At 36.0% G+C, this 27,149-nt stretch overlaps 6 protein-coding genes across 6 annotated transcripts; 4 read left to right on the top strand and 2 right to left on the bottom strand.

Annotated features, from left to right (window-relative positions):
- Positions 1 to 3,221: 3,221 nt before the first annotated feature.
- On the top strand, positions 3,222 to 3,930 carry EV154DRAFT_444629 (uncharacterized protein). The gene is made up of 2 exons (XM_051597061.1): positions 3,222 to 3,568; positions 3,632 to 3,930. Exons 1-2 carry the CDS (start codon positions 3,277 to 3,279, stop codon positions 3,718 to 3,720), a joined length of 381 nt encoding a protein of 126 aa, XP_051456839.1. The 5' UTR covers positions 3,222 to 3,276; the 3' UTR covers positions 3,721 to 3,930.
- A 7,312-nt stretch (positions 3,931 to 11,242) lies between these two features.
- On the top strand, positions 11,243 to 11,980 carry EV154DRAFT_444628 (uncharacterized protein). Its single transcript, XM_051597060.1, has one exon. The coding sequence runs from the start codon at positions 11,312 to 11,314 to the stop codon at positions 11,738 to 11,740; it is 429 nt and encodes a 142-aa protein (XP_051456838.1). The 5' UTR covers positions 11,243 to 11,311; the 3' UTR covers positions 11,741 to 11,980.
- Positions 11,981 to 15,424: 3,444 nt separating this feature from the next.
- Positions 15,425 to 18,235, top strand: EV154DRAFT_482260 (uncharacterized protein; the record flags this gene model as incomplete). The annotated part of the gene is made up of 7 exons (XM_051598486.1): positions 15,425 to 15,632; positions 15,702 to 15,794; positions 15,872 to 15,937; positions 16,027 to 16,185; positions 16,256 to 16,355; positions 16,431 to 16,798; positions 17,208 to 18,235. 7 exons carry the CDS (start codon positions 15,425 to 15,427, stop codon positions 18,233 to 18,235), a joined length of 2,022 nt encoding a protein of 673 aa, XP_051456837.1.
- A 488-nt stretch (positions 18,236 to 18,723) lies between these two features.
- On the top strand, positions 18,724 to 21,145 carry EV154DRAFT_252033 (uncharacterized protein). The gene is made up of 5 exons (XM_051594616.1): positions 18,724 to 18,824; positions 18,913 to 20,440; positions 20,500 to 20,534; positions 20,722 to 20,798; positions 20,875 to 21,145. Exons 1-5 carry the CDS (start codon positions 18,782 to 18,784, stop codon positions 21,082 to 21,084), a joined length of 1,893 nt encoding a protein of 630 aa, XP_051456836.1. The 5' UTR covers positions 18,724 to 18,781; the 3' UTR covers positions 21,085 to 21,145.
- A 17-nt stretch (positions 21,146 to 21,162) lies between these two features.
- On the bottom strand, positions 21,163 to 22,429 carry EV154DRAFT_603269 (uncharacterized protein). The gene is made up of 3 exons (XM_051607344.1): positions 22,089 to 22,429; positions 21,932 to 22,015; positions 21,163 to 21,870 (listed from the first exon to the last, which is right to left on the bottom strand). Exons 1-3 carry the CDS (start codon positions 22,204 to 22,206, stop codon positions 21,278 to 21,280), a joined length of 795 nt encoding a protein of 264 aa, XP_051456835.1. The 5' UTR covers positions 22,207 to 22,429; the 3' UTR covers positions 21,163 to 21,277.
- Positions 22,430 to 23,400: 971 nt separating this feature from the next.
- EV154DRAFT_422057 (uncharacterized protein) lies at positions 23,401 to 26,604 on the bottom strand (the record flags this gene model as incomplete). Its single annotated transcript, XM_051596070.1, has 4 exons — positions 23,401 to 23,512; positions 23,578 to 25,517; positions 25,669 to 26,335; positions 26,399 to 26,604. Coding segments are annotated over 4 exons (2,925 nt in total), but the record flags the coding sequence as incomplete, so codon positions are not given.
- Positions 26,605 to 27,149: the final 545 nt, after the last annotated feature.

The raw sequence follows: 27,149 nt of genomic DNA, 5'->3' as shown, positions 1-27,149 counted from the left end.
TTTTTTCCCCGCCCCCACCTCAAAAAAAAATGTTGAATCCAGAATCTGTTATGTTTTTTAATTTAATATATGTAGATTCTCATTTTAATCAACATAAAAAACAATCCTAACCTTTCAGATGGGATATTAATTATAAAGAAAATGTGTTTTACCCATCTAAATATTTGTCTCTGCTTAATTTTTTTTTAGGTACCACCTAAAAGCAGATGCACTCTAAAACAAACAACGGAAGGAACAATATATCAATATAAAGTGGTAAAAACATGCAACAGACGGAACAATAAATCAGTTTAAAGTAGTAAAAAGATACAACTGTTGGAGTGTTTGAACCATTTAAAGTGGTATAATGATACCACTGGTGGATAAAACGCACCACCTCTGGTGGTATAAATTTGTTTTTTTTTACCACCAGAGGTGGTAAAATCGTACCACCTGTACCACATCTGGGATAAAAAATCAAGGGTTTTTACCACCACATGTGGTCTAAGTTGGTACTTTTTTACCACCTTTTACCACCGAGTGCGCGGCTGTGAATATAGATATTGTTATTGATAGCATACTCATATTGTCAAGAGTAGAATCCTTGTTGTGATCGAGCTTATATACAGATATAACTCTATCATCAATTCTTTCTTTCTTATTTGATAACCTTTCTATAAATCATTATTGCATTACTCTTTAAATCAAATGCATGCTATTACACTCTATTAACTACGCTGTCACGGACGGAACAGGAACAAGACACAGAAACTACTTGGCGACACGAGGGGGGCGATTGGTTAAAATAAAATATGTTTATTATTAAGAGGGGGAGGGGTTAGGACTAAGATCCAGAATAACGTTTTTCTAATAAATAACTAACATCTATTTATATTATTTCTTATACATGGGAAAAACTACGATGGGTTTAAATTATAGATTAACAAGGGACTTTACGGAACAGATACCATGAGTAGATTATCGACAAGGATGAGTAATTGAGATTTGACGAGTAGTAACAGGCTGTATTTAGTTGACATTGAATAATATGATGGTTCGGGGAATATTTATGGTTTGACACGGGCGGGAAAACTGGATTAGGAATAAAAGTAAAAGATGATCGGGAAAAGGTTTACTAAGGTTGAGTCAGACAGGAAGCGGGAGTAATATTGAGAAGCAGATTAGTGATATGTTTCACAAGGAGTTCGGTAGCGGGCAAGATATATTGATATGATTTTGGTACAAGGTTTTACAGGGAGTTTGGTAGCGGACAAGATATACGGAAATGATTTTTGGTACAAGGTTTTACAGGGATTTTGGTAGCAGACAAGAGATACTGCTATTAATTTCTAGAACAAGGTTTCACAAGGGGTTTGAGATCATGGTTAAGTTATGCAGACAATAACAGGGCGAGTAAGTTCATGACATACGCATTGATTACTCATCAATATATAGAAAACAATAGTCATACATTTATTCCAGATAATACAATCCAATGATATGATCGCTCGTCAATAACAAGATTCTCGAAGGTACCATGAGATGCTCGATCTTTAATTGACAATACGCCTATTGTATATTTGACAGGTTTCGCTTTAATAATTGATATCCAGCCAGCCCTGAATATGTATATAAAGAACCCAATTTATTGTATAATAAAGACTTTAGTTTATTTTTGCAGTTTGATAATTTTACTTCGTCAAATTTCTTTATTTTATTCTTAATTCATTGTTTGATCTCTCGAATTTCTCAATCCTCAGCCTCGTCCATTCTATTTATTATAAATACTCTTTATTTTTCCTCTTCTTAAATCTTTAGTTAACTTTAACATCAATAAACTCTGACAAGAATTCTAATTAATCCTATTGGTTTCTTATACCTTTTTTCTGCAAAACTATCCACATTAAGCCTACTTTTGCTACATACCTCACGTATGTTTATAGATACATCAGCTTTTTCCGGCTTCTTTTTCCGTCTTCTTTGGAAGCTATTGTTATGTGCGGTCTATTCAAAGATCAAATGGTACGCATCTTAAGCCTTTACGTCTTTTGTTAGTGCCTCACCAGTTTAACGTTACAGATTCCTCTATTATCCACTGCTCATTTCTGTCTGAGCTGTCAAGTAAGCTACTATACACTTGACACACTTATTTACTTATCTAATCTCTCTATCTATTGAAGCATCTTCCAACCTCCTTTATGAAAAACATGTCACTTATTTCCGACGCATTCGATAAAATAAGCAGTTTATTACATCATTTTTTAGGTAAATTGTATTATGGGCGTGGTGACCTAGCAAGGCTATGACCATATTAGAGCTAACAAAGGTTTATCCATGCTGATACCATTTGTGATATAAGCTTAACAATAAATGTCATAGTAAGAACTATAAGGAAATTACATCACAAGTCTAATTTAATACGTCTGAGAAATACTTAAAATTTAGTTTAAAGCAAATAGAGCTAAGAAGACTTAACATTTATTAGAACAAGGCTAAATTAGTGACTATGTAATAATCGTATACATTTTTGGTTAATCAATGATAACTTCAAGATAGCACTAGAGATATGAACACAGCAGACAGTCTTTTATATAAATACTCGTACATTTCATTTATTATAAAAGGACATCCTTGAAACAGTCTCAAACTACTCCTATAGTCTTTTTATAATTTAACTTTACCTTAAAACACAACACTGGGTACAAATATTGGTACAAGGGAATGATGGCATGAAATCTCTACCTTCAAGAGCATTAGTTACGGAAAGTACGCTTCTATCGAAAAGGCGGTTGAATATATGATTATAACATCCACAAAATAATAAAGCATTCGTATTGAATAAATATTTGTATATGTAAAAAAAACAAGGGGACACACAATGCACAAAATTGGTTGATTTGCCACAAATATGCAGGGGAACAACAAATAATTTGGCTTTTTTACGACCAACGTGGTACAATATGGAAAAGAGGTTTATATAAGAATAATAATGCTTGCAAGGAGAACCACTACATCTATTATTTCGGTCATGTATAGTTAGACCCACCCCTAAGATTCTATTTTGTTTAAGCCTATATACTAAATCTCTCCCTCGGTAACCCTTTTCTATCACCCAAAAAGCGAAAAAAGATAAAAGAATCCGCTATGTATCTTCTTGTTTATTTTCTCCTTAAAAAAAAACAAAAAAGCTTATATATAAATACAATCAGTTTTTATGTTTCCCTTTTTTTTTATATCATCAAGTAATACTTACCTTTTCCTCTACAAGTACACAAAAAACCCATTTTTTTATATACAATGAAATTCACTGGTACTATTCTTTTTGTGTCCGCTGCCTACCTTGCTTCTCTTGTATCTGCAGAGCCAATTGTATCTATTACCTCTCCTTTAATGTATACCCGTTACAAGGCAGGTTCTGAAGTCATCATTTCTTGGATCAATCCTCGTGTTTCCATTATTCCCCAGATTGTTTTAGTCCAGGGTAGATCAACTCATCTTCAACCTATTCAAGTAATTGCTACCAACGTCAATGCTCAAGACATGAAGTACGTCTGGAAGATCCCCTTTGATATTGAAAATGATGATGATTGTAAGTATTTTATCAATCACTTTTTCTTTATCTTATCACCAGTTGCTAATGTTTAAACTATAGATGCTTTCGAACTCGGAAATTCACCTGATCTTGCCTTTGCTGGTCCTTTCATCATTGAAGGTGGTGTTGGTGGTAACCCTGCTAGCTAACTTGACCTTTATTGATCGATTTACTGCTGGAACCTATTCAAGCTTTCAATTTTTATTTATTATCTGTATTAAACATTTATTCCTACAGATTTATTCTTTACTCTTTCATATACGTTCTCAATCGTAGTTCTATATGCTTATTAAAGGCTTACAGCGAAAAAAAAACTGAGTTTTTTTTTTTTTTTTTTTTTTTTTGCTATTATCGACGACCAAAAAAAAAGTGTTTTCGAAAGCCTATTTTTTCGAGTACTGTTCAATCTCTTCAAAAGTGTGATGTCAACTGTCGAAAAAAAGCCTCTTTTACAGCATTTTGAAAGGGATGATAAAGAATTAATGTGTTCCAAGTATCTACATTTATAATCATTTATAAGGGATCGTGGTATGGAGTGTGAGTAACATAAAAACTGCGGCTGTTCTCTTATCATCCTTTGCATAAAGTTTTCTGCATGCAGTGCGTCAAAGCGTAAGCCATAATGTTCGCGAGGCCCAAGTGACGACGATCTAGGTTTTAAATTAGTTTTATGTCTGACATTGAAGGCGCCAGTGAGTTATCATGTATATTTTGCATGAACGAACTGTATCGCCAAAACTATGAAAACCTAATGGGCAATCAAATGACTATCATTTGATTTATAAATAACTAGTATTTAAATACCATAGAATTCATCATCCCTAAAAATAAATTATCTTATATTCGATTCAAGTTACTGTTTTCATAACTAGAAGGGCATACAGTAAGACATGCAAACATCTATAATCCCATGATTTCATGTATCATATGAACACATATTACGTCAATTTTAAAATGATCACAATTATTAGTGACTTTCCCGGTAACTGATTAAATGGTGTAATAATTCAGATAGATCATGTTTCATGGTTTGTATTAGAAGCAGAAATTTTTCATCTGCATTCATTATCAGCAAATAAAATACGGTATCGATCAAGAATTATTTGTATGCATGAATTAATCTGCTTTTGAAAAAAAAAGGGAAATATATGCTAACTGGATATATGCGAATTTGTTTAAAAAAACAAAGTATGCGCTTATGACCCTTACTGTACAGAAAAAACCTCTACATTGATGATTATACCGGTTTCTTCTCTTTATCGACATCTGTATCTGCCAGACATGATTTATATAAAAAATTTTTTTACATTATTAAATTTTCAATAGGGGGAGGGGGTTGTACATTAGTTACAAAACGCATAGTACATGATACGTTCGTTGAAATAAACTTTATGTATCTTCATTTATAGCTCTGCATTACTGATGCCATGTCTTCCATATATAAAAACAAACAAACAACTATTTTAGACAAACCGGTTTTTTGTCAATCATTTGATCCCGGGTTTTTTAAGTTGCCAGAAAGAAAAGTTTAATTTTTTAATACGAGATATGGAGAGAGAATAGTACTATAAAAGGTTGAGTACGGAGTACAGTAAATAATTGTGTATAAGAAAAAAAAGGGGGGGGGGAGGGAAATAATAGTGGTAGTAAGAAGAGAAAAATTAATTAGAAGAATTGAGAAGCGAAAGCAGCAATCAAACCAATGGCAGCAACAGCTTGACCGGCTTGTTCCTTGGTAGCCGCTGAAGCAGCATGGGAGGCACTGGCACTGTGAGAAGTTGAGCTGGTGCCAGCGGTGGAGGCAGCTGAAGCGGGAGCAGCAGCGTTGTTGGCTGGTGCACTTCCACCACCAGTAGCGGGTGAAGCAGGAGCAGCTGCAGGAGCAGAGTTTGCTGTGTTGGAAGGAACATGTATAAGCCCAAACATGCTACTTATTGTGAGGAGTGGTCTGGCGTATGAGTTATTAAATTATAAAATATGATCTGTTTCATTCTAACTTTAGTCTTATCTTCTGATAAAGTTAAAATGACACTAAAAAGTGTAATCATAGTTGTTTTGATAAATTGCATAACTGAAATGATTTTTTTACATTTGTCTCAAAATTCCACATCTTTTATTGCAGTAGGATAGAGCTAAAGAAAATAATAATAATGATAATGAAGACTTTAGTTTAATTTTTGTAGTTTAAGTGATTTTATTTCGTTGAATTTATTATTTTATTATTGATTCGTTATACTTTATACCGATCAAGATGTCGGTAATCGATTGCTGGAAACGGAACCGTTTTCGACGGTGCGAGTTCATGGCTACTCGTTTCAGGGAATCCTGATCTGGAATCCTTGCTTCTTCGTGAATTCTTTCCAGATCAAGCAAAAATAACCTAAGATGCATGAACAGACTAGGTAACACAAAAATACGTGAATAGGGATCAGTTGTGTGCTACCTCCAATCTGTGCAGGGCCCCAGCCAAGTTTTCGATACCCTTCCAAAGCTGATTTTGTGGAGAGGTACAGGAAAAAGGGAAGGCGCAAACCTCTTCAAGAGTATACAATTTTTTTGCCTTCAATCTCAATGTGTACAGGTGTGTGTCCAAGCCCATTATCTGAACTATAGGAAGTGCGATGCTTGTGACATGACTTTCTTTGAAATACGTAGCGGTGTAGAGGAAGTCGGTGAGGTGGCCCTTGGTGACAATTACTTTATCTGGTACCAGTCTACCCAGTCAAAATTGGAAGAAGAAGAAAGCTGTGTATACATGAGTTAACGTAATTTAAAAAAAAATTGCCAATAGATGCTTAAGCTGTTGAATTAGTAATATAACGTTTAAACATACTATAAGAGTTGATAAATTACCATTTGGCTTTTATAAAAAAATAGTAGACTGAAAATACTCTAAGAATGATCTTAATCCTCAATCCAGACTCTGGGATAATAACCAAAAGCATTTTAAAGTGAAATCTATTGACAGTCATTCTAATTTTTATTTGTACAATGAATTGCTTCTAGTAACTTTTTACCAGTTTTTTTTTTTTTTTTTTTTTTTTTTTTTTTTTTTTTTTTTTTTTTTTTTTTTTTTTTTTTTACATCAAATAACATCTTTTATGCATTATAACTTCATCATTTTCCTCTCCCTTTCTCACACGACAACTTACGGCAATGTTAGACAGCCGGCGAATCTTTGCCTTATCCTCTTTTTTTTTTATTCTGTTTATTTTTTTCAATACTATAGTCCCAGATGTGTGGCTCATTGTACGTTCAAAGATCTCACATGAAAATCAAACTGTTCATTTTTACATGAAAAGGATTATGGTTGACCTAATATCTTTTTATTCGCTTATAGTCTTTCCATGACGCTATTTTGTTATGATTGAGAGCCAAAAGGCGTATGCTAGAATTGTGTGGTATTCGTTTCCGCTTGTTTCGTACTTTTTTTTTTTTGTTTGGTCAAGAAAGGGAACAAAAAATGCAATGTTTTTTTCTTTCCTTTTGTTTTCAAAGCGGATGGCTAAAAATATCGTTTATTGACGTTATAATTCTGGCATAGTATGGAAGAGTTCAAGGGGGTCTAGTATTTCGTTCATTTTACAAAAAAGGAACAGAACGTTTTTTTTTTTTTTATCATTTTGGAAATGTGAAGAGAGACAGCAATTCATGAACAGGTTATAAAAGTCATCATCATTCATTCGCATGTGGACGGTGTATGGCAATGATGAACAGAAAACTTACAACAAAGTATAATTTTTCTGTTGTCAATAATAATAATCCTCTGTTTTAAATATATATATAAAAAAAATAACCAGATGATGTAGTAGACTTTTGTAGGTACAAACATAAAAAGCGTACAAGGTTTCCTTTACAGTATGAAAGAGGGGAATTTGACAGCGGGAGATCGTTTGTGTGTTACACACATCGGTCGATGAGCAGAAAAAAAAATTAGGTCTCAGGAAGTAAAAAAGGAATTGCAACGTCCAGGGTTTACACAGAAATTACGTTTATATATATATATATATATATAGCACAGTAACTCAACCTTGTGTAAAAAAAGACATGACGGTAAAGTTGCATGAATTACAATGGCATGTTTAGTCAACATGAAGGGGAAAAAAAACGCCCAAATTAACAATGGTGGGTGAACATGATGACCTCCATTCAGGCGTCTGCTTTCAAATATTGAGTTCGTTTCCCAGGGAAGAAGTCCATTGTTCGGGGAATCGGCCTTCATTTCTAACCGAAAAGAAAAACAGAAAAAAAAAAAAAAAAAAAAAAAACTCCTTCCAATGCAGCCTAAAACACACTATATTTTGTGCCACTGAAATAAACGTCAGATTTACGGGCAAAATTTGAGGCTTTTAACCTAAACCTTATAAAAAAAAAGACGAATTCTGCACAGATTGTCAGATCACGAGTTATGCTAAAAAAAAAAAAATGTTAATTTAAAAAATGAAATTGAGAAAATAGGCGTGATGTAATTACTTTATAAAGTTCTTTCTTCTTTGGTAGAAGCGGATTCGGCTATTGACCGTCCAATCGTTATACCCGGGGGTGGAATAGAAAAGAAGAAAAAAAAAAAAATTTATATTATAACTGAGATCAAATATGAGAAAAAAGAAACGTGGACACACGTAAGAAATAATAACAACACGGGTAAAAGGGTAGACAAAGAAGAAAAAAAAAATTATACGCTAACTAGACTAGTAATGGATGTTACCATTTATTGTTTATGAGGCAAGTATAGAATTCTATTCAGGAACCCATTGTCCAATTCTTGAGCAATTCTTTTGGGTTGAGAAAGCATCAATTGACCCATGCAAAAAAACAAAAAATGGATGTAGGTCCCCTTCATCTTAGTATGATCATCCGAAACAAGGTACTACGCTTTTTTTTTAATGATAACAGAGAAAAAGAAAGGTCCCACCGCGCCCAGAAGGACACGTTTTTTTACTATAAGAGGAAAGAATTCGTATACTTTCTATCGGCTTAGTATTAGATACGTATTGGATGGGGGGGGGTAATGTTCTGGACACATCAATATGATGCTGCAATGCGCATTCCAATTTACGTGATTTAATGAATAGGTATGCTTTAAGTACTATTTTGGAATTGACTTTATTTACTTAGTAAGTGATGTAAGAGAGTCATTAAAAAGACAACCAAAATGTTGTCATCAAGTATATCTCCTCAAACGTTTGAAACAATGCGAAAACTGTCATTTTTACAAAAAAGGATGTGGGAGTGTAACAGACACACAGAATCATTTTACTGCTGCGTAAAAAAAAAAAAAAATATTAAAAATAGCTTGTAGTACAATGATCAAACTATAATAAATTGTTTCCATCGGATTCTTCCTCTTTTTACTCTAAACTAATTATTATTGAATGATAAATTATGAGAGAGAGAGAAAGAGAGGTATTTTTAAAACAAGGTTTAAATGCTCCCATTCTTACGTCAATATTCACTGGCACGTCTCCGTCTGTGTATCTATTCTTGGTTTAGTTTACCCAGAATTGGATTCCTTCTTTCTTTTTTTTTCGATTACGTACTTCTCACGACTATTTTGTCATAGGTCACACGACATGTTTGGTAAACAAAAGGGACATTTTTTATATTTGTCTGCTTATCTATTGATAATTAAAAACCGGTAATCATGCAGCCATTTTTACTGGGCGTGCATTATTAAAAAAAAAAGGGTCAAAAAAAAAGGTGGCAAAAGCATCCCTTCCATGATAAAGAAAAATAAAAAAAAATAACCCTTTCTCCTCGAAACACAAACACGACAATTAAGTTTGTTCTAAACTCTTTTTTGTTTTTTTGTTTTTGTTAGCAGCTCATGCTAACAAAACACATCAATCTTAAAACACGCTCAGGCCAACTGCGCTTTTTATTATTAGTAAATATGAAAGAATTGTTGCCAATAAGCGTCATGACTCATAGTCTTTCCCCGGTTTGTGTTTTGCTTCAAAAGTAAAAAAGAAAGAACCCCGTTCCACTTTTACATCAGCTGTCAAAGCAAAAAAAGAAAATATCTGTGTAACCACCACGTGAGGTCACCCACTTTATCGAGTGCGCGTATTTTAAGGAATATCCTTTTTCGCCTGTAACTCCCCCCCCTCCCTTCCCTATTTAGCCATTTTTATTTATTTATTTTTGGCTTGGGCGAGAGATTACGTGTATTCCTGTCAAAATATATAGATATGTTGTCAGCAATGCCTTTATTTTAAAAAAAAAAAACTTCTTGTAATTTCTAACGGGAAACAAGGACACAATGGCAGAAGCTTATCTGTTACTTTATTATTCACGGAGATGAACCTTTCTGTATGTGGTGCAACACGATTATCAACTACGTTTTTAGAAAAGTTCTAATTATAAATAAAGTTTTACGCAGCTCTCTGTATAGACAGATTTCTTTTTTAATTTTGCCTCATCTGTAAAGAAATGAGAAAGAAAGGGAATACATCATTTTGAACCAATAATAAATCGGATCTACGTCTCCAAAGTGCCTCATTGTTGCAACGTTACCTTTTTTTTTTTTCTTAATCGAGAGAGAGAGAGAAAACTCCCTTCATCTCCGTGAGTGTCTCTCAATTGACTACACTCACTTTTTCTTTTTGTTCCCTCCAAACCCTCCAAAGGCTCGTATTTATTAATAGTGAGATGCATAAGAGAATTGGGGAGGTAGAATTGAATGTATATCTCTCCTCAATGGATTGAGTCAGCCACTAAAACCACGATTAGAGTAGGAGAAAGGCCATTTTTTTTTTGTATCGTATGGGTACAGGTTAACAACACGAGCGTGGTACTACAAAGGATATGTTTAAGCCTCTTTTTACCTACAATAGAATGCGAGAGATGGGGGAACTGGTTTTTTTTTGTTGTTGTTGTTGGATATGGGATCTTCCGAGGCGATCTTATTATGGGCGAAGCAAAGAAAAGATGTTACACTCTCCTTTAGGGTTACCCAAGACAGGTCAAGTGACACCCTTTGTGGCAAGAGAAGAGAAATAAAGGGGAAGAGGAAGGGGGGGGGAGATCTGTGTATGTACATTTTCATATAGGCGATAAGTGCTTTTTTTTTATTTTATCGCTCATATTTCTAAATGTTGACTTATATCCGAAATCGCCCATCAATTGTTATCGCTGATTGTCATGACAAAGGACATTTTTTAATATAATCATGCTACCCGGAGATAGTTTAAAGTAAGCATGCTTGACATGGAAACATTCTCCCTGCGTCCTCTTTTTTATTGCTGCAGGTGCGTACTGCTTTTTGCTTTACGGGCTTGGCGGGTTTTTTTTTTTTCTGTGGTTTTTCTTGGCGAGCTTTTACGAGGACAAAGCACTGACACGAAAAATTAAAATAGAGAAGACAGACAGAAAAAAGAAGTGACAATGAGTCATGACATGATGGAAGATCGATTGACATTAGGTAAATCAGTTTAGTAATGTGCAACAAATTTTTATTGGGCCATGTAGACTTAATAAAAATAAATGACAAATTCCCAGATTCTTGTTTTATGAGGGGCGCTTTAAAAAAAGAGTTTCCAAATATAGAATACAGATGTGGGCATCAAGTGCCGAGCTTTCCTAATGACTGATTGGCTAAATTCTTGGTCAATTTATTTTTTTTTGGGGAAAAAGTATATAAATACGCACATGTTTTCAAGTATTTCCAAATTTTTTATTTTTTATTTATTTATTTAATATTTTTGATATATATACATACACACACACATTACACACAAAATGTTTACACTTTCAAGACATCAATCTACTTCATCATCACGATGCTCATCAGCAAGGTCTACTCGGTCGATCTGGTCTAAAATCAGTAACCTATTTCATCACCCACGTAGTCGATCTAGTTCTTGCGAGATTCAAAGTAACTCAGAGCATGGAGGCAGCCGTTCGACTTTATCGGATGTATCTGTAAAGACAGTGGAGACACAAGAACACGACATGGAACAGAGACGTCATCGTAAGCAACTGATCGATAGTGATTGCAGCACACCTCCCATGATGATTCCTCCTTTCAGTCCCACTTACTGCAAGAATAACGAGTTTCCTTACTCCAACTTTTATAGTAAATTACCAGATGGTCGATGGATGATCCGATACAGAGATGGTAACCGTGATATTCTTCGTACTGATATCATGGAAGGTTACCTCATCTAATCTCAAGCCTATTCCGCGTTCTCTCTCTCTTTTTTTTTTGCAACTTACAAAAAAAAAAAAAAACTTATACATACACACACACACACACACATACACAAGCATTTTTCTCTTTTCTTTATAACAACTCCGTGTCTTCCCTACCCCCTTTTTAATACCATTTGTTTATTATTAAACAACATACCATGCTCTCTCTTTTTTTTTTGTGCAAAATAAACTTTTTTTTCTTACCACTAAACAAAATAAAAAAAACTTGTTGACTTACTAACCGTGCTGTTTCAAATAATTGTGGCTACGATCCCTTTTTTTTTTTTGAAAGTAAGAATTTTTTTGGGTTGGACCCGAGATTGGGACATATGTTGTATCCCCATTACATATTACACGGGGGGGGGGGGTTAGATATATAGGACTGCAGTTGTCATCCTGTTTCCCTCCCCCCCCCCCCTTCGCTATTAAGAGGAATGCTTATCATTTTTTCCAAGGGGCGGGGTTTCTTTGAGAGAAGAGAAGTTTGTAAGCAACAATGGAGAAAGGAGCATAAGAAGTATATGAGATTGGCCATGTCTCTCTTATTTGTTCGGTAAAATGAAAGCACCGAGAAAATAGCCAGCCAAGGGAGATAAATATTAAGATGCAGCGGGATGAAAAAAACCGATTCATGTGCCGAGAAAATAGGAATTGTAGAAAATCTTAATAATCACGATTGATAATCATCCCCCGTTTCATAAAAAAAAAAAAAAGAAGGGTCCCCCTATTGTCTCAATTCTACCCCCCTCCTCCCATGTTCATATTTCCTTTTGTCAGTGAAACAAAGAAAAAAAAAAAGCTGGGGGCGGCAAAAAAAAAAGAAAAAACGCTGAGTAACCCCCCCCCCTCCCATTATATTAAAAATGATATCATTGTAAATTCCGTGGATTTTCTCTGAAATGAAAAAAAAGGGTTTTTTATTTTATTTTTAATGCCGCTGTCAAAAAAAAAAAAAAAAAAAAACCAATTCCCGCAATGCCCTCCTCAGATTGGCCCTTTTACATTTAATGCGCACTTTTTATAACTCAAGCATTTCTTAATAAAAAAAAAAAAAAAAGGATTGTGAAACCTAAAGACACAAAAAAAGTAAATGTTTATTTACTGCCTCTCAAAAAAGTAGCTTTTTTCATGCAGGCCAAGAGATTGCCGTACTGTTTCGAGTTGAAACAAAAAAGGGGGGGGGGAGGGTAAGACAAGGTTGAGTGTGGCTTGTTACATGATAAAATCTATTAAAAGAGAAATAAAGACAAGAAAGAGAGAGAGAGAAATCTAAATATACACGAGAGTGTCATGTACAACCTCAACTTCTCATTGAGGGGCATGATCTCTTCTTGTTTGAATGATAATTTACAGAGTGTAACATGAACCTTTTTTTTTTCTTTTCTTTCTCTCTCTTCTCTCTCTTTTTTGTTCTCAGTTCCTTTTATTGCCCTTGTTGTGTGTGTGTGGATAAATAAAAAAAAAAAGAGGCGTTTCCCCCAAGTCTATTTTGGGCCCGCCACTTTCTTTTTTTGCATGTTAGAATTAATGTACACCATTGTTTGTACAACTGCAAGAATAACAAAATTAGATTGGTCAGTTAATTATAGCTTTCTTGTGGCAAGGTATTTTCAATTAAAATAACAATTAACCTTTTTTTTTCTGTTTCTTTCTCTTTTTACCTACTTTTTTTTTTTTTTGTTATTTCCATGGAGCGGAGTGTAGCAAAACCTCCCATCAAGAAACCGAGGTCTTCCTTTCTTGCATGGATGTTCCATAGTAATTCTGAAGTGACTAAAGAGACAACTACTGTAGCAGACATAGAGATACCCAACCGGCGTCAAAGCCATCTTTACACACCATTTCACCAGAAATCAACACAGGTATTAGAGGTACCTAAAGAAGAGGAAGACCTCAATAAACGAAGGTCCTATTATCTCTCACAGGCAGACAATACCCATTATGGATCCAGTGCATCTTTAACCCGATCAGCCACATGGCAACCCACTACCAATAATTTACATCATACCCAAAACGGACAAATTGAACTTATACCAGATAGAAGAACAAGTCGAAATTATGCAAATAACCCTGAAATTCAAGCAAGATTAGATGCTATGCTTCAAAATGATAAAACTTCCTATCTATCTTCTGTCTTGCAGAATCCCACTTCATCTGCCATGAATCGTCGTTCCACCACTCCTTCCTCACGCGCCTCCTAACTCTTTCTTATATATTAATAATAAACACTACTCTATGCCCCCTCTCCCCTCCACCCACCTCTATCATTTATACACACACACCACTTGCAGTTTTTTTCTTTTTCTTTTTCTTGGGGTTACCCTTGTACTGATGTGGGGGGCTTTGCTAATTGTAACCTTCCCCAAAGAGGCTTATAATGGGAGGGTACACATAACATTTATTTCTGTCAAAAAATGAAACCCCATCATACCTTTCTGATTTCAGCCACACACACATAGATACAAGCTCAGCTAAACCTTTTTTTTTATTTTTTCTGTACCAGCCAAAAAACCGCCACACACACACACACACACACACACACACACACACAAAAGCAAAGGTTGTTTATCTTGTAAGAAAGAGTATAAATGTAGGAACCACAAGGTATTAGGGTTTATATACAATTGTTTGTACTTTTAAGGAGAAGGGCTTGGCATTTATTTATTTATTTTTAATTCAAAAAAAAAAAAAACCTTTTTTTTTCTCTCTCCGACATTCATGATTGTTATTTGTTTGGGCTTTGATCTTAACGCTTACAAAAGGTGTAGAATAAAAAAAAAAGTTTTGATTTCATCGGTATTTTCTTTTTCTTTTTTTTTCATTCTTACACATCTAAATTTTATAAACTAAATAAATCCGAGAAACTAGATTGTTCTTTTTTAATAAAACTAAATTAAATTGCACAAAATGTTGGTTTCAGATGCTGTTTCTTACTTTCTCTTTTATTTTTTTCAACGCCGTGTGTGTGTGTGAGAATCACATCTTCTCCTTCTCCCAAAAAAAAAAAGGAGCTTTGTTTTGTTCGACAAGAAAAAAACGCGAATATCCAAAAACAAGGTATGTTTTTGTTATATTATATATATTACAAAAAAAAAAGAGTGGTTGTGTAACAGAAAACTTTAATTGGCTCAACAAGAAAGGACAGTGGCAGTGGGTGAGGGTAGACACATGCTTATCATTTTATATATAGACTTATTAAGAGAAATACAGGTTTTTTTTTTTATGTTCTGTAGAAAACAAGGAACACGTAATTATAAAATCATGTCCTGATTTTTTAAAAAGTAGTACTGTTGTCTATAAGTGTTGAATGTAACTAAAAGAGAACAATAAAAAAGGCCCGTGAACTACCACAAAAAAAGAAAAAAAAAAAAGGACATGGAGATCAGAACGTGGACATTATCTATCCTTGACACTTTTTATGTATGATATCATACATTCAAAAAAAAAAAAAAAAATTAGGCCTCATGTCCCTCCATCGCGTATCCATGACGTCGTGGAATGAAAAAAAACCACAGAGTAAAGTAGTAACCCTGAATTTCGGAAATTGTAATAATCTAATTTTAACCTTTTTTTTTTTTTTTTTTTTTTTTTTTACCTTTTCTTCTTTATATCACGTAACAACAAGAAACACGCCTCCTCCCCTACCTTCTTCTCTAGAAGATGTCCTTGTTCTCAAAATTTACAAAGAGTCACCAAAATACTGACAAATCAATATATCCATGGTCTGGACGAAAAATAACAGGGAGTCATCACGCTCTTTCGAGATTCGGTCATGGAGCCACCATGTTGGACAATCACCACTTTATTGTCTTTGGTGGTATCTATACCAAGGGAAACACCAAGAAGAATTTATTCATTATTGACACCAGTAAAGAAGTTCACCTTCATATACACTGTTATATCCCCATACTAAAACCGACCGTTTCATTTTTTTTAGATAACCTTGCTGCCACTTCATTAACCACGTCAGGTGATATTCCCTCCTACCGAACCTTTGGTACCATTTCATCCATTGGCGGCTTTGTATTATGTAAAAAAAAAAAAATCTTATTTTTTCACTTGACAAAAAAACCGATTTGAACTAAAAAAAAAAGAATGTCTATGTAGTATATGGTGGAGAGCCACTTGTGCCTGGAGAGATGTGGGATCCATACTTTTATGTTTTACACACGAGTAAATTAACCAAATATACTCTCTGTCAACGAGATTTCATTTTTTTTTTTTTTTTAATCATCATTTTTTTTTTTTTTTTTTGGTCGTAGACACAAGGCAATGGTCTAGAGTACGAACAAAAGGTAAACTACCATCGGAAAGAGCAGGACATTCTACCTGTGTTTCAAAGAAGGGTATCATGTATATCTGGGGTGGACATTATCAACGAAAATATCTGAATGATTTATGTGCATTTAACGTAAAAGAATGTAAGTTTTATAATGGTGTACAGATGTTGAATCCCTCCCCCCTTTTAATTAATTGTGTGTGTGTGTGTAGATCCTGCAAAGGCGGATTGGGAATTCATTTCCTATAAAAATCAAGGACCGTCCGCACGATCGGGTCATGTCTCCTTTATCCATGATAATAAATTATACATGTAAGTGCAACCCACAGTATTTTTAAAAAAAAGTAGAGACTGAACCTTTACTCACAAAAAAAAAAAAAAAATTAGCTTTGGTGGAGTGAATGCGAGTCAATTATACAATGATATCTGGTACTTTGATTTAGACACCCAATTATGGTATCCCATTGCAGCTGTAGGCTATATACCCCTTCCGCGAGAAAGTGCTGGAGCTGCATTGGTAGATGATACCCTTTATATATTTGGTGGTCGTGGTGTGAATGGTACCTTGGGCGATTTATGCGCTTATCGTATTCATAGTAAACGATGGTACACATTTGAAAATATGGGGAATCCACCTACCCCGCGTTACGGTGCCACATTAACCTTGGTGCAAAACAAGATTTATGTCTTTGGCGGTGAATCCATGACCACTGGTAAATCTGATGATACAACCCAAGTTTATATTCTTGACTGCTGTAAGTTTTTTACTTTTTATAGGAAAAAAGGTCTCCCCCACTCATTCCTCTATATTATGTAGCAAAAATAAAATACAGAGAAGAAGCACCAAATATGAGCCAAAGAAGTGAACCTTTACAAACCGCTCCTATGAAACAACTTCCTCCAATTCAAGTAAAAGGATACATTCATTCTTTTTGTGTAAAAATAGAGACTAACGCTTGCTTTAAAAAATGTTATAGTCACCGCCGCCACCGCCGATGCAACATACGAGACAGATCCCTCCCAACTCACCGATACAACACCATTTCCAGACACCACTACCAGCACCACCAGTAGCCACAGCAACAGCCACAGTAACAGCAACAGTAACAGCAGCAGCAACAGCAGCAGGAACGAAAAACGAGGAAGAAAAATTGAATTTACCAGTGACAGCCCATGCGATGGAGACCAACACAAGCCATCATCATGCCCCACCCCGACCACCTCGCGACGGTGTCAGTCTCAACCCATTTGATTCGTTTCAAAAAGAAAAATCCAACCTCGTGCGAGAGATCGCTGCACGCGATCTAGTGATTAGTGAAATGAAGAAAAAGGAGCAATGGTGGCGTACCGAAGTTTCTTTAGCACGTCATGAACGTGGTGATCATAACACGCAAGAAGACGAAGACGTGATGTTGATGACGTTTCATGATGTACCCAGTGATAAACGATTATTATTTCAACAACTGGTACAATTAAAAGCCGAAATAAAGAGGATCAGGATGGGTATGAGCAAGGACCGACAGGTGTTGGAGATCGAACATGGGGAGACGATACGTCATGTGGCATTAGAGGAAGCAGCTTATTATAAAGCGAAATATGTTGCATTAAAATCAATGAATGGCCAGAGTTTAGCCAAGCTAGAAAGTGAGCGTATCAGTGTATTGGAAAAACGATTAGCGGATGCCTATACGGAGAAGAGTCAGAATGAAAAGTTGTTACAGAGGGTGCGAGTGCAATCGGAAAACGATCGAGCAGCACGATTGTTAGCGGAGGAAAGAGCCAAGGATGCACAGAGCCAATCAGAGGAAGCGCAGGTAGCGCATCAGACCTCGTTGGAGAAACTGTCAGTCCTGTACGAACAAATTATTAAAGGTGAAGCACAAGGACGTAGTGACGCCTTGGTGATTGCGGATTTATCGAACCAGATTGCTAAAAACTTGACGATGCCGAGTACGGATGTTTCGCATATCCATATCGAGATGAGTCGATTGGAGGTAGCGAATATTAAACTACGAAATGAGATGGCGGTCTTGACTGGGAAATTGGAACAATCCAAAGATGTTGAAATGAATTTACGATCCCTGTTACAAGAACGTGAAGTGGCTCATCAGGAAGCCTTACTTGAACTGGAGAAAAGCTGTATAGAATTACAAGTGCTTAAAGGTGCTGGTCACCATGACACTACTGTATAATCCCTCCCCCCCCAGCATCCTTTGATTACATAATAAACTCTACCTCCTCCCCCGCGCAATTGGAGGATGTCGTTTTTTTTTTTTTCTTGCATGATTTTTGTGGTTTCAAAAATGCATAGATGTTGTAAACATGCTAATTTAAAGACCCGTTTTTTTTTTTTTTTTTTTTCATTGGTCTCTTTATACATGTTATCCCATTTTTGGGGTGGAGAGAGACATTCCCAATTATGTTTATGAGACTTTCAAATCAAGGCACGGTGTTTTGTGTCAGGTATCTAACGCGTCTTGGAAAGGTGATTGACGACGTGATAAATTACAAAGAAATGTTACGAGGTGACTCCATATGTTGGATTTTTTTAAAAGGGAGAAAATTCCAATAAAATACTTACGTCACTTCCATTGTAAATTCATAAAATAAGCACAACAAAGAGTGACGTTGAAAAAAAAAAAAAAAAAAATAAGGATTAAATAAAATAAATAATAATAATAAAAAAAAAACGCCTTTTTTCTTGATAAAAAAAAAAAGTCTCCGTAACGGTTGTCAACATGCGGAACAACCCTGATATTCCTAACGAACTCTACTATCTTGGTAAAAAAAAAAAAAAAAAAAAAAAAGCTAAAGAAGAAGCCAACTTTAGGAAGATTAACGAGCCCTTTTTTTTTTTTTGTGTGTGTAGACGAGAATTTCTCTATTGGGTCACTTCGAAAATATCAACTCAAAGAGATTCTAGCGGCTCACGATATTCCCTATTTATCTAGCATTACGCGTGTGGATCTCATTAATTTATTTAAAAAAAACATTGAACCCCGTCGTAATGAAATCCTGCAAGAGTATAAGCAAAGGGAAGCAGAACGTTTAGAGGCTGAAGCCCACGAAACCTACGGTCGAGGCGGTCGTCGAGCTCAAAGGAAACATCAATCCGAACTCGATCGATTGCAACATTTACTTCATGAAAAGGATGCAGACGGATTTACTATTCCTCAGACACCTTCCTCTAGAAAACATTTTAACCCTGAAGACTCATTTGCTTCTGAAGACGACGATGATGTTTATATTCCTAAACAGAGACCCATAAAACCTCCCAAGTCAGCAGCTAAACCCAGTACAAGCTCCCCTAAACCCAGTACGAGCACCTATAAACCAAAGAAACCTGTCGTTAAACCCAACGGCAAGCATTCCAAGAAATCCACACATGTTGCATTTAATCCTGAGGATTCATTTGCTTCTTCCGCAGCAGAAGAAGAGGAAAATTTCGTACCTTTGACCACTCAATATTACAGTGAAGAAGACGACCATGAAAGCAAAGTTGAACGAGAGTCACCAGAGGAGGAAAAAGAGGAGGTGAAGGAGGTAGAGGAGAAAGTAGCGGCGGAGGACGAAGAAGAAGAAGAAGTAGCGGTGATGGAAGAAGAAGAAGAAGCGGTGATGGAAGAAGAGGACGAAGACGAAGATTATAATGCAGATACAGACGATACAGACGAGGACGAAGATGTGGGCCAAGTGGACCAAGAAGAGCTAGTTTTATTATACAAGGACCAAGCCGTACCACCTGAAGTATTTGTATCTTCTGGCTACCGTGATAAACGTCAGACCTTGGCTGTAGCTACCGCTCGTTTCCAACAATGGAAAGCGCGTTGTACACGTATCCTTTACGGACTCTGTGCTGCGTACCTCTTGATTGGTTCGATTGGACTGGTGATTACCTCCATTGCACGCAAGAACAATGGATACTGTAATACGTACCCAAAGGACGTGAATCAAACGGCGAATTCGAATACGGGATTTTTCTCATTACTTCCTTCTTCCTGCATTCCTTGCCCTGATCATGGTGTATGCAAAGGAGGAGAATTAACCTGTGATGGTTTGTATGAAAGAAAGACACCCATTTATAATTTCCGTCACTTTTTGCCGATTGCAGATGATTGTGTTCATAATTCGGCCTTGGGAAAGTATATTGCAAAAGTAGAACGCCATATCAAGTATAAGTTGGCAACGGAACAAGGCAAAGCGACCTGTGAACATTTATTAGCTCATCCCGATCATTTGCCACGAGATGTTCCTCCTACGCGTGTCGCTGTGAAGGATATCATGGACGATTTAAACAGATCCATTCAATCACATTTACCTGCGGATAAAATGGAGGAAATTCTTGTCATTGCTTTATCGGCTGTCTTGGAAGATCCAAAAGTCCACTATTGGGAAACGTAAGCTTTTTAAAAAAAAAACTTGTTTATAAGATGAGGACTAACTTTATTTGGTATAGTGAGAATAATGAACGTTATTTGGGAACGGATCATTGTAAGTATACCTTTTCATGCCAGGCCAAGCGACTCTACAAGTCGATTCCCACTAAAGTCAAGGCCTATATTTTATGTAAGTTTGCTGATAAAAATAATAAGAATAAGAAAAAAAAAAAGGACTATGATTAACCCTTATAGAAAAGTGTCGACGGTTGGACTTTCTGCATTGGCGATTCTTTTTAAAGTGATTCAACAAAAAATGGCCGCTAAACAAAAAGTGAATAAGATGATCCAAGCGGTGACGGATCAATTAAAGAAACAGGTATACAGATATATATAAAAAAAAATTATAATTAAATGAAAACTAATTAACGTTTTTTTATTATTATTATTATTAGTACGATAATCATGCCAAAGATCCAGCAAAGTACCCATCACCTGCACTTTCTGCCTCCGAACTTCGATCCTCCATCGTGGATATCCATGATGCAAAGACAATTAGGGATTGGCAAAAGGTTTTAAAACAAATGATGGATCATCCTCATATTCGAAGATCCTTTGTGGAACAAAGAGGAGATCCTGTTGAATACTGGGAATTAACAGCTTAAAAAAGAAAAGAAATTGTAAATAATAATGCTTCACAAAAAAAAAAAAGTAAAAAAAAAAATAAAAAAATCCTTTGATGTAAAGAGTATATATAGTACATATTTTGTGTGTGTGTGTATTGTTTTATTCATGAAATAAGAGGTAAGAAAATGAGAGGAAAAAAAATAAAGGGGGGGGGGGAATAAAAAGGGTTGTTTATACACGACTCCAACCGCCACCTTGAGTATCTCTACGACGTACTAAACACCATTGAATCAAGGAACCGACAATGGCCAGACCTAAACAACCACCCAACATGCCACGCAAGGGAACTGTGGCGTTCACCAAGATATCTAATTGTCTGGCGTGTAAGAGTTGATCGATGAGTTCCAAGAAACCGGACTTGACATAAACATCGGCACCGGCAAAGATAGCAAAGGAACCAATGAAGGCGGATGCGATGACAAACATGGGACGCTCGAGGAAAGCCATCAAGACAACACCGGCAATGACGAAACAGATGATTAAGATGGCACGACCCCAATTAGTTTGAATTAAACCATTTGAAACCCAGGACAATAACCAGAGCGCCAGGGCGTAACCAAGTAAAGCACCGACTAAATACACCGCCAGTGAAAGACAGCAACTTAATAATCCTCCCACAATTAATCCCACACCAATACTCACACAGAGTAAAATCGTTTGTGAGTTGGTTCCGAAATCAGATTTGGCATTGGTCATGATAATGTAAGCAATATTCGATCCAACATAAAAGCCGACGATGAATACCGTAAACGTTTGATACACACCTAATTATAAATAAGTGGTTAGTGCTATTTTTTTTTTTTTTTTTTAAACGATGATGATTACCTCCCAAGAAACAAAGATAAGCACCGGAAACAATTAGCAAGACACTAAAGGCGATACCTTGAGCGGTAACAGTATGTCCAGCAACTAATTTATAAAAATAAAAATGTGAATAAGCCTAATCATCAAACAAACAGGAAAATTAATAATAAATGCTTACAAACTAAAGTAGCTGAACTATCATCAATACTACCCAAAGGTGCAGCATTGACCATCGTCATCAATAATGCAAATAATGCATATAGAAATAATGTAGAATTTTTTTTATAACAAGACATTTTTTTTTTTTTTCTTCTTTATATAAAAAAAATAATTACAGGTGAAAAAAAAAGAAAAAAAAAATTAATAGGTGAACAAAAAGAAGAAAAAAAAAAAAATTTAAATAAACTCTTTTTTATATTATATTTTTAGGGGATCAAAAAAAAAAATATTTATAAATAAATATTTTCTTGGCGCACCCGAATTCTATTGCGCGTTAGAAATATGTGTGTGTCTCATATCAGCCACGCTTGTGTAACGAACCCGTGTTAATATAATGACGAGGCTTTGTTTTTTTTTTTTTGCCATTCATCCGGAATTGAACTTCTACCTTTTTGCTTTCAAGCCAATCAATTCTTTTTTAAGGTAAATTTTCAGGAGAACCCGCCCCACCCCCCCCTTTTTATTGAGCACAATCAGTGTGACTGTCATTTGACTTCCCGATGGGATAGGATCATCTGTGTCTCGCGTTGTGTGTGTGTGTGTGTGGGGGGAGATGAGGCTCAAGAAAGGGCACTTTTGAATTAATTGTCCCGTTTCTTATGGCAACGGTTGGAGAGGAGTCTATCACCAAAATATATGTTGTGCTCATATGATGGAGACTGTCCACGAATAGAAACTACGCCCTGCTAAATGCGTCACAATTTCATTTGGGGATATCTAAGCTTAGCTTTTTTTTTTTATATATATTTCTATTTCAATCATCCTGGGGTCTTGGCTGCCTTGTTCCATGGCATGTTTGGTCATTCCCCATCATATATGCAATTTATCAGTTGTGTGCTTTTCATCAGATGTCTATTAAAATCACCCAAGGTGTTATACTGAAGAAAATCCGAAAAAAAGGAAGAGACCCTTTGTCAAAGGTACAGTGGGGCTAATACACAAGATTTAAATTGACAAAAAAGATAGGTGCAATTTATATGTGGCTTTCGATTTTTTTTTAAAAAAAATCCAAAAAGGCCAATTTAGAAAGATGTGACAAAATAGTAAAAGATAATGCGAATTATGAGGTATGTTTGAAAAAAAAAAGGATGCTTAATCGTGGCGGTCAGGATCAGCTAATTTATGAACTGTGACGAATTTACCAGGATTGATACCCGTTGCATCTATATAAAAGAAAGGTTAATAGGCTATTTGTTTGTGTGTTTTGTTATATGTTTACCTTGGGGAGTAATCAAAATATATTGTGAAGAATTGTCATGTGCTGCATTCATCTAATATGGAGGGTTAAATAAAGTCTTATTATAGATAAACATCATACTTACAATCATGCTCATGGTTTGTTTACGATTCACAGCATCCATAAACACATCGAATTCATCAAGACTGAAAAAGGATTTAAAAAAAAGGTTAGAGTTATTTCTTTCTATTTTTATCAAGAAAACGTTTACCAGATAAGAGGCGAAGAAATACTTTGCCACAGCGACAATAATAAACTGATTTGTGAAAAGGATTTCTCACCACCGGAAAGAGATCTTGAATCCTTTTGACGTGAGCCCTTTCGATATTGGTCACCGGTGGATACACGAATATCTAGTCTCTTTGTCTGATGATTAAAACGAAGAACACCTTCGTCACCTCTTAAATGAAGATAATAACTAAAATAATGCTTGGCAGCCAATACCATGTAAGCACGGTAATTTTCCCATCTGCGAATACGTTTCTCGAGCATCTCTCTTAAAGCTGCTGACAATGCTTCCATTTCTCTAGAGATCGTCATGGCTTGCTCCCAGGCCAACACGGTTGTCATGGTTAACTCTTCTACCTCTTCCAAAGTGATACCAGCTTCATCTTCGATACGAGAAGCGATACCTTGCAAACGTTTAATTTCCATTTCGATTTCATGGGGTTCTCTTTCGGTATCGACACGATCGGGATAATCCTCTTGACATTCAGCGATCCAGGTACGGACCAGTTGCTCGGCCTCACCTAACATAGTCTTTCGACTTTCAAGACGACTCTTTAATGATTGTTTCTGTGAATAAAATTGTTCCAGCTTGTCTGCGAGTTTTGTCTTGAGTTCATGCAATTTGGCGACTCGTGTACGGTATTCATGCGATATGTTTTCTCGTTCTGCTTCCTTTTTCTCAATGAGACTGGTTTTGTCGAGGATGTGCTTCATTTCATCAAGTAAAGCGACGCGTTGCGCTTTGATGTCTTTAAACTGATTTACATATTGTAAAAGCTTTTCATCGCATTCTTTGATTTCTTCTTCGAATAAGGATAAATCCACGGGATCGTCTTCTTTGAGGTTGTCTTCCTTGTTTTCAATATAGCCATAGAATTTTCTGATTTCCGCTTCGATTTCATTCTCACGGTGTCGACTGGCATTTCGTTTCTTTTCAAGCTCGATATTCTCCGTGGTGAGATCTCGAAGTTTTTTTTCATTCTCAAAGTACTTTTCCTGTAATGATTCCTTGTCTTGTTGGTATTTGCGGATTTGAGAACCGATATCGGTCATAAATCGAGGAAGACCGCTCCAGGGATCAAGCGTTTCTGTCTTCATACCGACACTTCCACCTACTTTATGACCGCCACTAGTGAAACACATCTTGGCATTTCTTGGATGGGTCAACATGACATTGTCTGCTTCTACACGATCTTCAAACAATAAGGCTTTTTCGATATACTGATGCACGATCAATTGGCGTTTAATCCAATCATTCTCAAATTTGATTGCCCTCAGTATGGTCATATACTGTGGGTCTGGTTCACCGGTGGAGTAATCAAAGGCATCATATTCCGAGACATATATAGTTGTATTTTCTAATTTGGCTCTTTTCAAAATGTTAAACAATAAATGTTTATCATGAAAGCATTCGACTACAAATGAGTTCAAGGATTTTTTAAAGAAAGATTCTAGAGTATTGGCAAATTGAGGTTGCAGTAATTTCATGGTGGAACCAAAAGGGCCAGCGGGTTTTCGCATCCTCCAACGTTTTTCACGATCGATGGCGTCCAATACGTGGGGCATATTTGAGCCATAGGCCTTCATACGATTCTGCTGTTGTGCGTTTAAATCGTAAATTTTTTTCGTGCATTGGTCGATGAGATCTCGAGTCTCTTTCGATTCATCTATGACATGTCCTCTTTTCTCTTTGACGGCTTTACTTTGTTCATCGAATTCGTCGTATTGGATGCGAAATTCTTTTGCTTGTTTTCGCTTCGTTTCAATGATTTCTTTGGCTTGGTTGATCTCTTCCAGAATTTCATCACGTTTCACTCGGGTCGAGGCTTCCAATTTATCGGTTTGGACTTTTAAATTGGTTTCTTGTCTGGCTTTGGCGGTTCTTGTACTTTTAATAAGTTCGTTAATATCCATCAGTTCATCCTACAGGAATAAACGTGAGTTTTTTTTTTTTTTCTTACCAATATTCACAAAATAAATTTTTTTTCTTTACCCTAAACCCTCTGTTTTGAATTTCCTTGTCTATTTTTTGTTCTGATAATTGCTTCTTTTCTTCGGCATCGGGATCAGGCACGTTGCGATGATGATCCCATTCCTGATTGACAGCCTCAATTTTTTTGACAACGTCATCAATCTTTGATTTTTGGGTTTCGTATTGCTCTTGCATGTTTTCCAGATTTCTTTCTGCCACGGCGACATCGTGTTTGTATTTCTCGGCGACTTTTTCCTTTAAAATGATTTGAGACCATACCAATTCATTGTTCAACTCATCAATATGTGTGGTGATATCTCTTGCTTCTTTTAAATCCTCATAACGACGTTGTGCTTCATTCGCCTTTTCCTGTAAACCAGGCAATCCTTCCTTTTTACGGTCCAGAGTGGTTTTTGCTGTATCTAAACTTTGACGTACGGTCTCGAAATCGATCTGCATATTTGATAATTGGGTGCCGTTCATGAATAAGCGGTATTTATCTTCTGCCGTACTATCACTGAGAAACTTTCGGGCCATATCCTGAGTCAACATGGTCAAGGGGTTGTTGACGAGGATGCTGAAATGATCAAGAATGGCTATAAGGTCTTCCTTTTTGTGAGAGATGATTTTACCGGAACTGTTTTTGAGTTTATAGGGTGAGGGACCTTCGAGGTTTAATCGACGTTCGATGACAATGATGCCTGGGTACAAGTTGGGTTTATAAGGTCGATCACCGCCGTTGGTAAGGTGAATGGTGATATTTGCTGCACTATGTTTTTTTTTTTAATATCAGTGTATGTACTTGAGTTGGTAAAGATAAAGTGATTTTTACCTCATGCCTTCCTTGATAAAAGAACCCAGGTTTCGACCTCGATTGGTGGAGTTGGCGTTGGCTCCCAATGCGAGTGTAATGGCTGTCAAAATGGCACTTTTTCCACTTCCGTTATGGCCAATGACGAAATTAATCTTTGGTCCTAGATCCACTTTCAAATATTTATGACACATAAAGTTGACTACTTCGACTCTTGCAATGGTACCACCGTCATTGATTTTCTATTTATGTAATTAGACATGTCCCTTCAAAAAAACTGTCATTTTTTTTTTTTTTTTTTTTTTTTTTTTTTTTTTAGTTTTTACCATGTCACTAAAATCAACCGGGTCATTAAGCGAAGTCTCTCCTGAGAGTCTTTGAATGGGTTCTTCTTCTTCTTCTTCTTCGGCAGAGTATATATCTTCGTCTTCTTCTTCAATCACTTCCCGTTCAATTCTTCGGCTCTTTTCCGGTTTGTAGTCCTGTTTTGTTTTTGACAATAGTCTCAGAATAAGGTATTTCATTTTACGTTCTTATGTACATACCACAGGTTCTGGACTATCACGAAAACTGTTGGTTCGTTTCATTGCAGTAGAGGGCATAACTTTGTTTTTTTATATGTAAATGACAGTAAAAAAGAAAAAGAAAAAAAAAAGCGGATTCTCTCTCGCGTCGTTGGAAAAAAGGGGGCGTGTCGTTAGACAGTCCCTTCCGTTTTTAGACTTACGCTACAGTAACGCTTCCGGATCGAAAACAAAATAGGCGCATAAAG

This window comes from Mucor mucedo, assembly GCF_025094135.1.
Source record: "Mucor mucedo strain NRRL 3635 chromosome Unknown EV154scaffold_56, whole genome shotgun sequence".
NCBI classification, from domain to species: domain Eukaryota; kingdom Fungi; phylum Mucoromycota; class Mucoromycetes; order Mucorales; family Mucoraceae; genus Mucor; species Mucor mucedo.
This window is presented reverse-complemented; position numbering and strand designations above follow the sequence as displayed.

Excerpts from the sequence above, each read along its gene's own strand:
- EV154DRAFT_252033 (XM_051594616.1), top strand. The coding sequence starts at position 18,782 with ATGCGGAACAACCCTGATATTCCTAACGAACTCTACTATCTTG. Across the intron at positions 18,825-18,912 it reads TAACGAACTCTACTATCTTG|ACGAGAATTTCTCTATTGGG; the intron begins GTAAAAAAAAAA and ends TTGTGTGTGTAG. Across the intron at positions 20,441-20,499 it reads AAAGTCCACTATTGGGAAAC|TGAGAATAATGAACGTTATT; the intron begins GTAAGCTTTTTA and ends TATTTGGTATAG.
- EV154DRAFT_444628 (XM_051597060.1), top strand. The coding sequence starts at position 11,312 with ATGTTTACACTTTCAAGACATCAATCTACTTCATCATCACGATGCTCA.
- EV154DRAFT_444629 (XM_051597061.1), top strand. The coding sequence starts at position 3,277 with ATGAAATTCACTGGTACTATTCTTTTTGTGTCCGCTGCCTACCTTGCT. Across the intron at positions 3,569-3,631 it reads TATTGAAAATGATGATGATT|ATGCTTTCGAACTCGGAAAT; the intron begins GTAAGTATTTTA and ends TTTAAACTATAG.
- EV154DRAFT_603269 (XM_051607344.1), bottom strand. The coding sequence starts at position 22,206 with ATGTCTTGTTATAAAAAAAATTCTACATTATTTCTATATGCATTATTT. Across the intron at positions 22,016-22,088 it reads TAGTTCAGCTACTTTAGTTT|TTGCTGGACATACTGTTACC; the intron begins GTAAGCATTTAT and ends TTTATAAATTAG. Across the intron at positions 21,871-21,931 it reads TTATCTTTGTTTCTTGGGAG|GTGTGTATCAAACGTTTACG; the intron begins GTAATCATCATC and ends ATTTATAATTAG.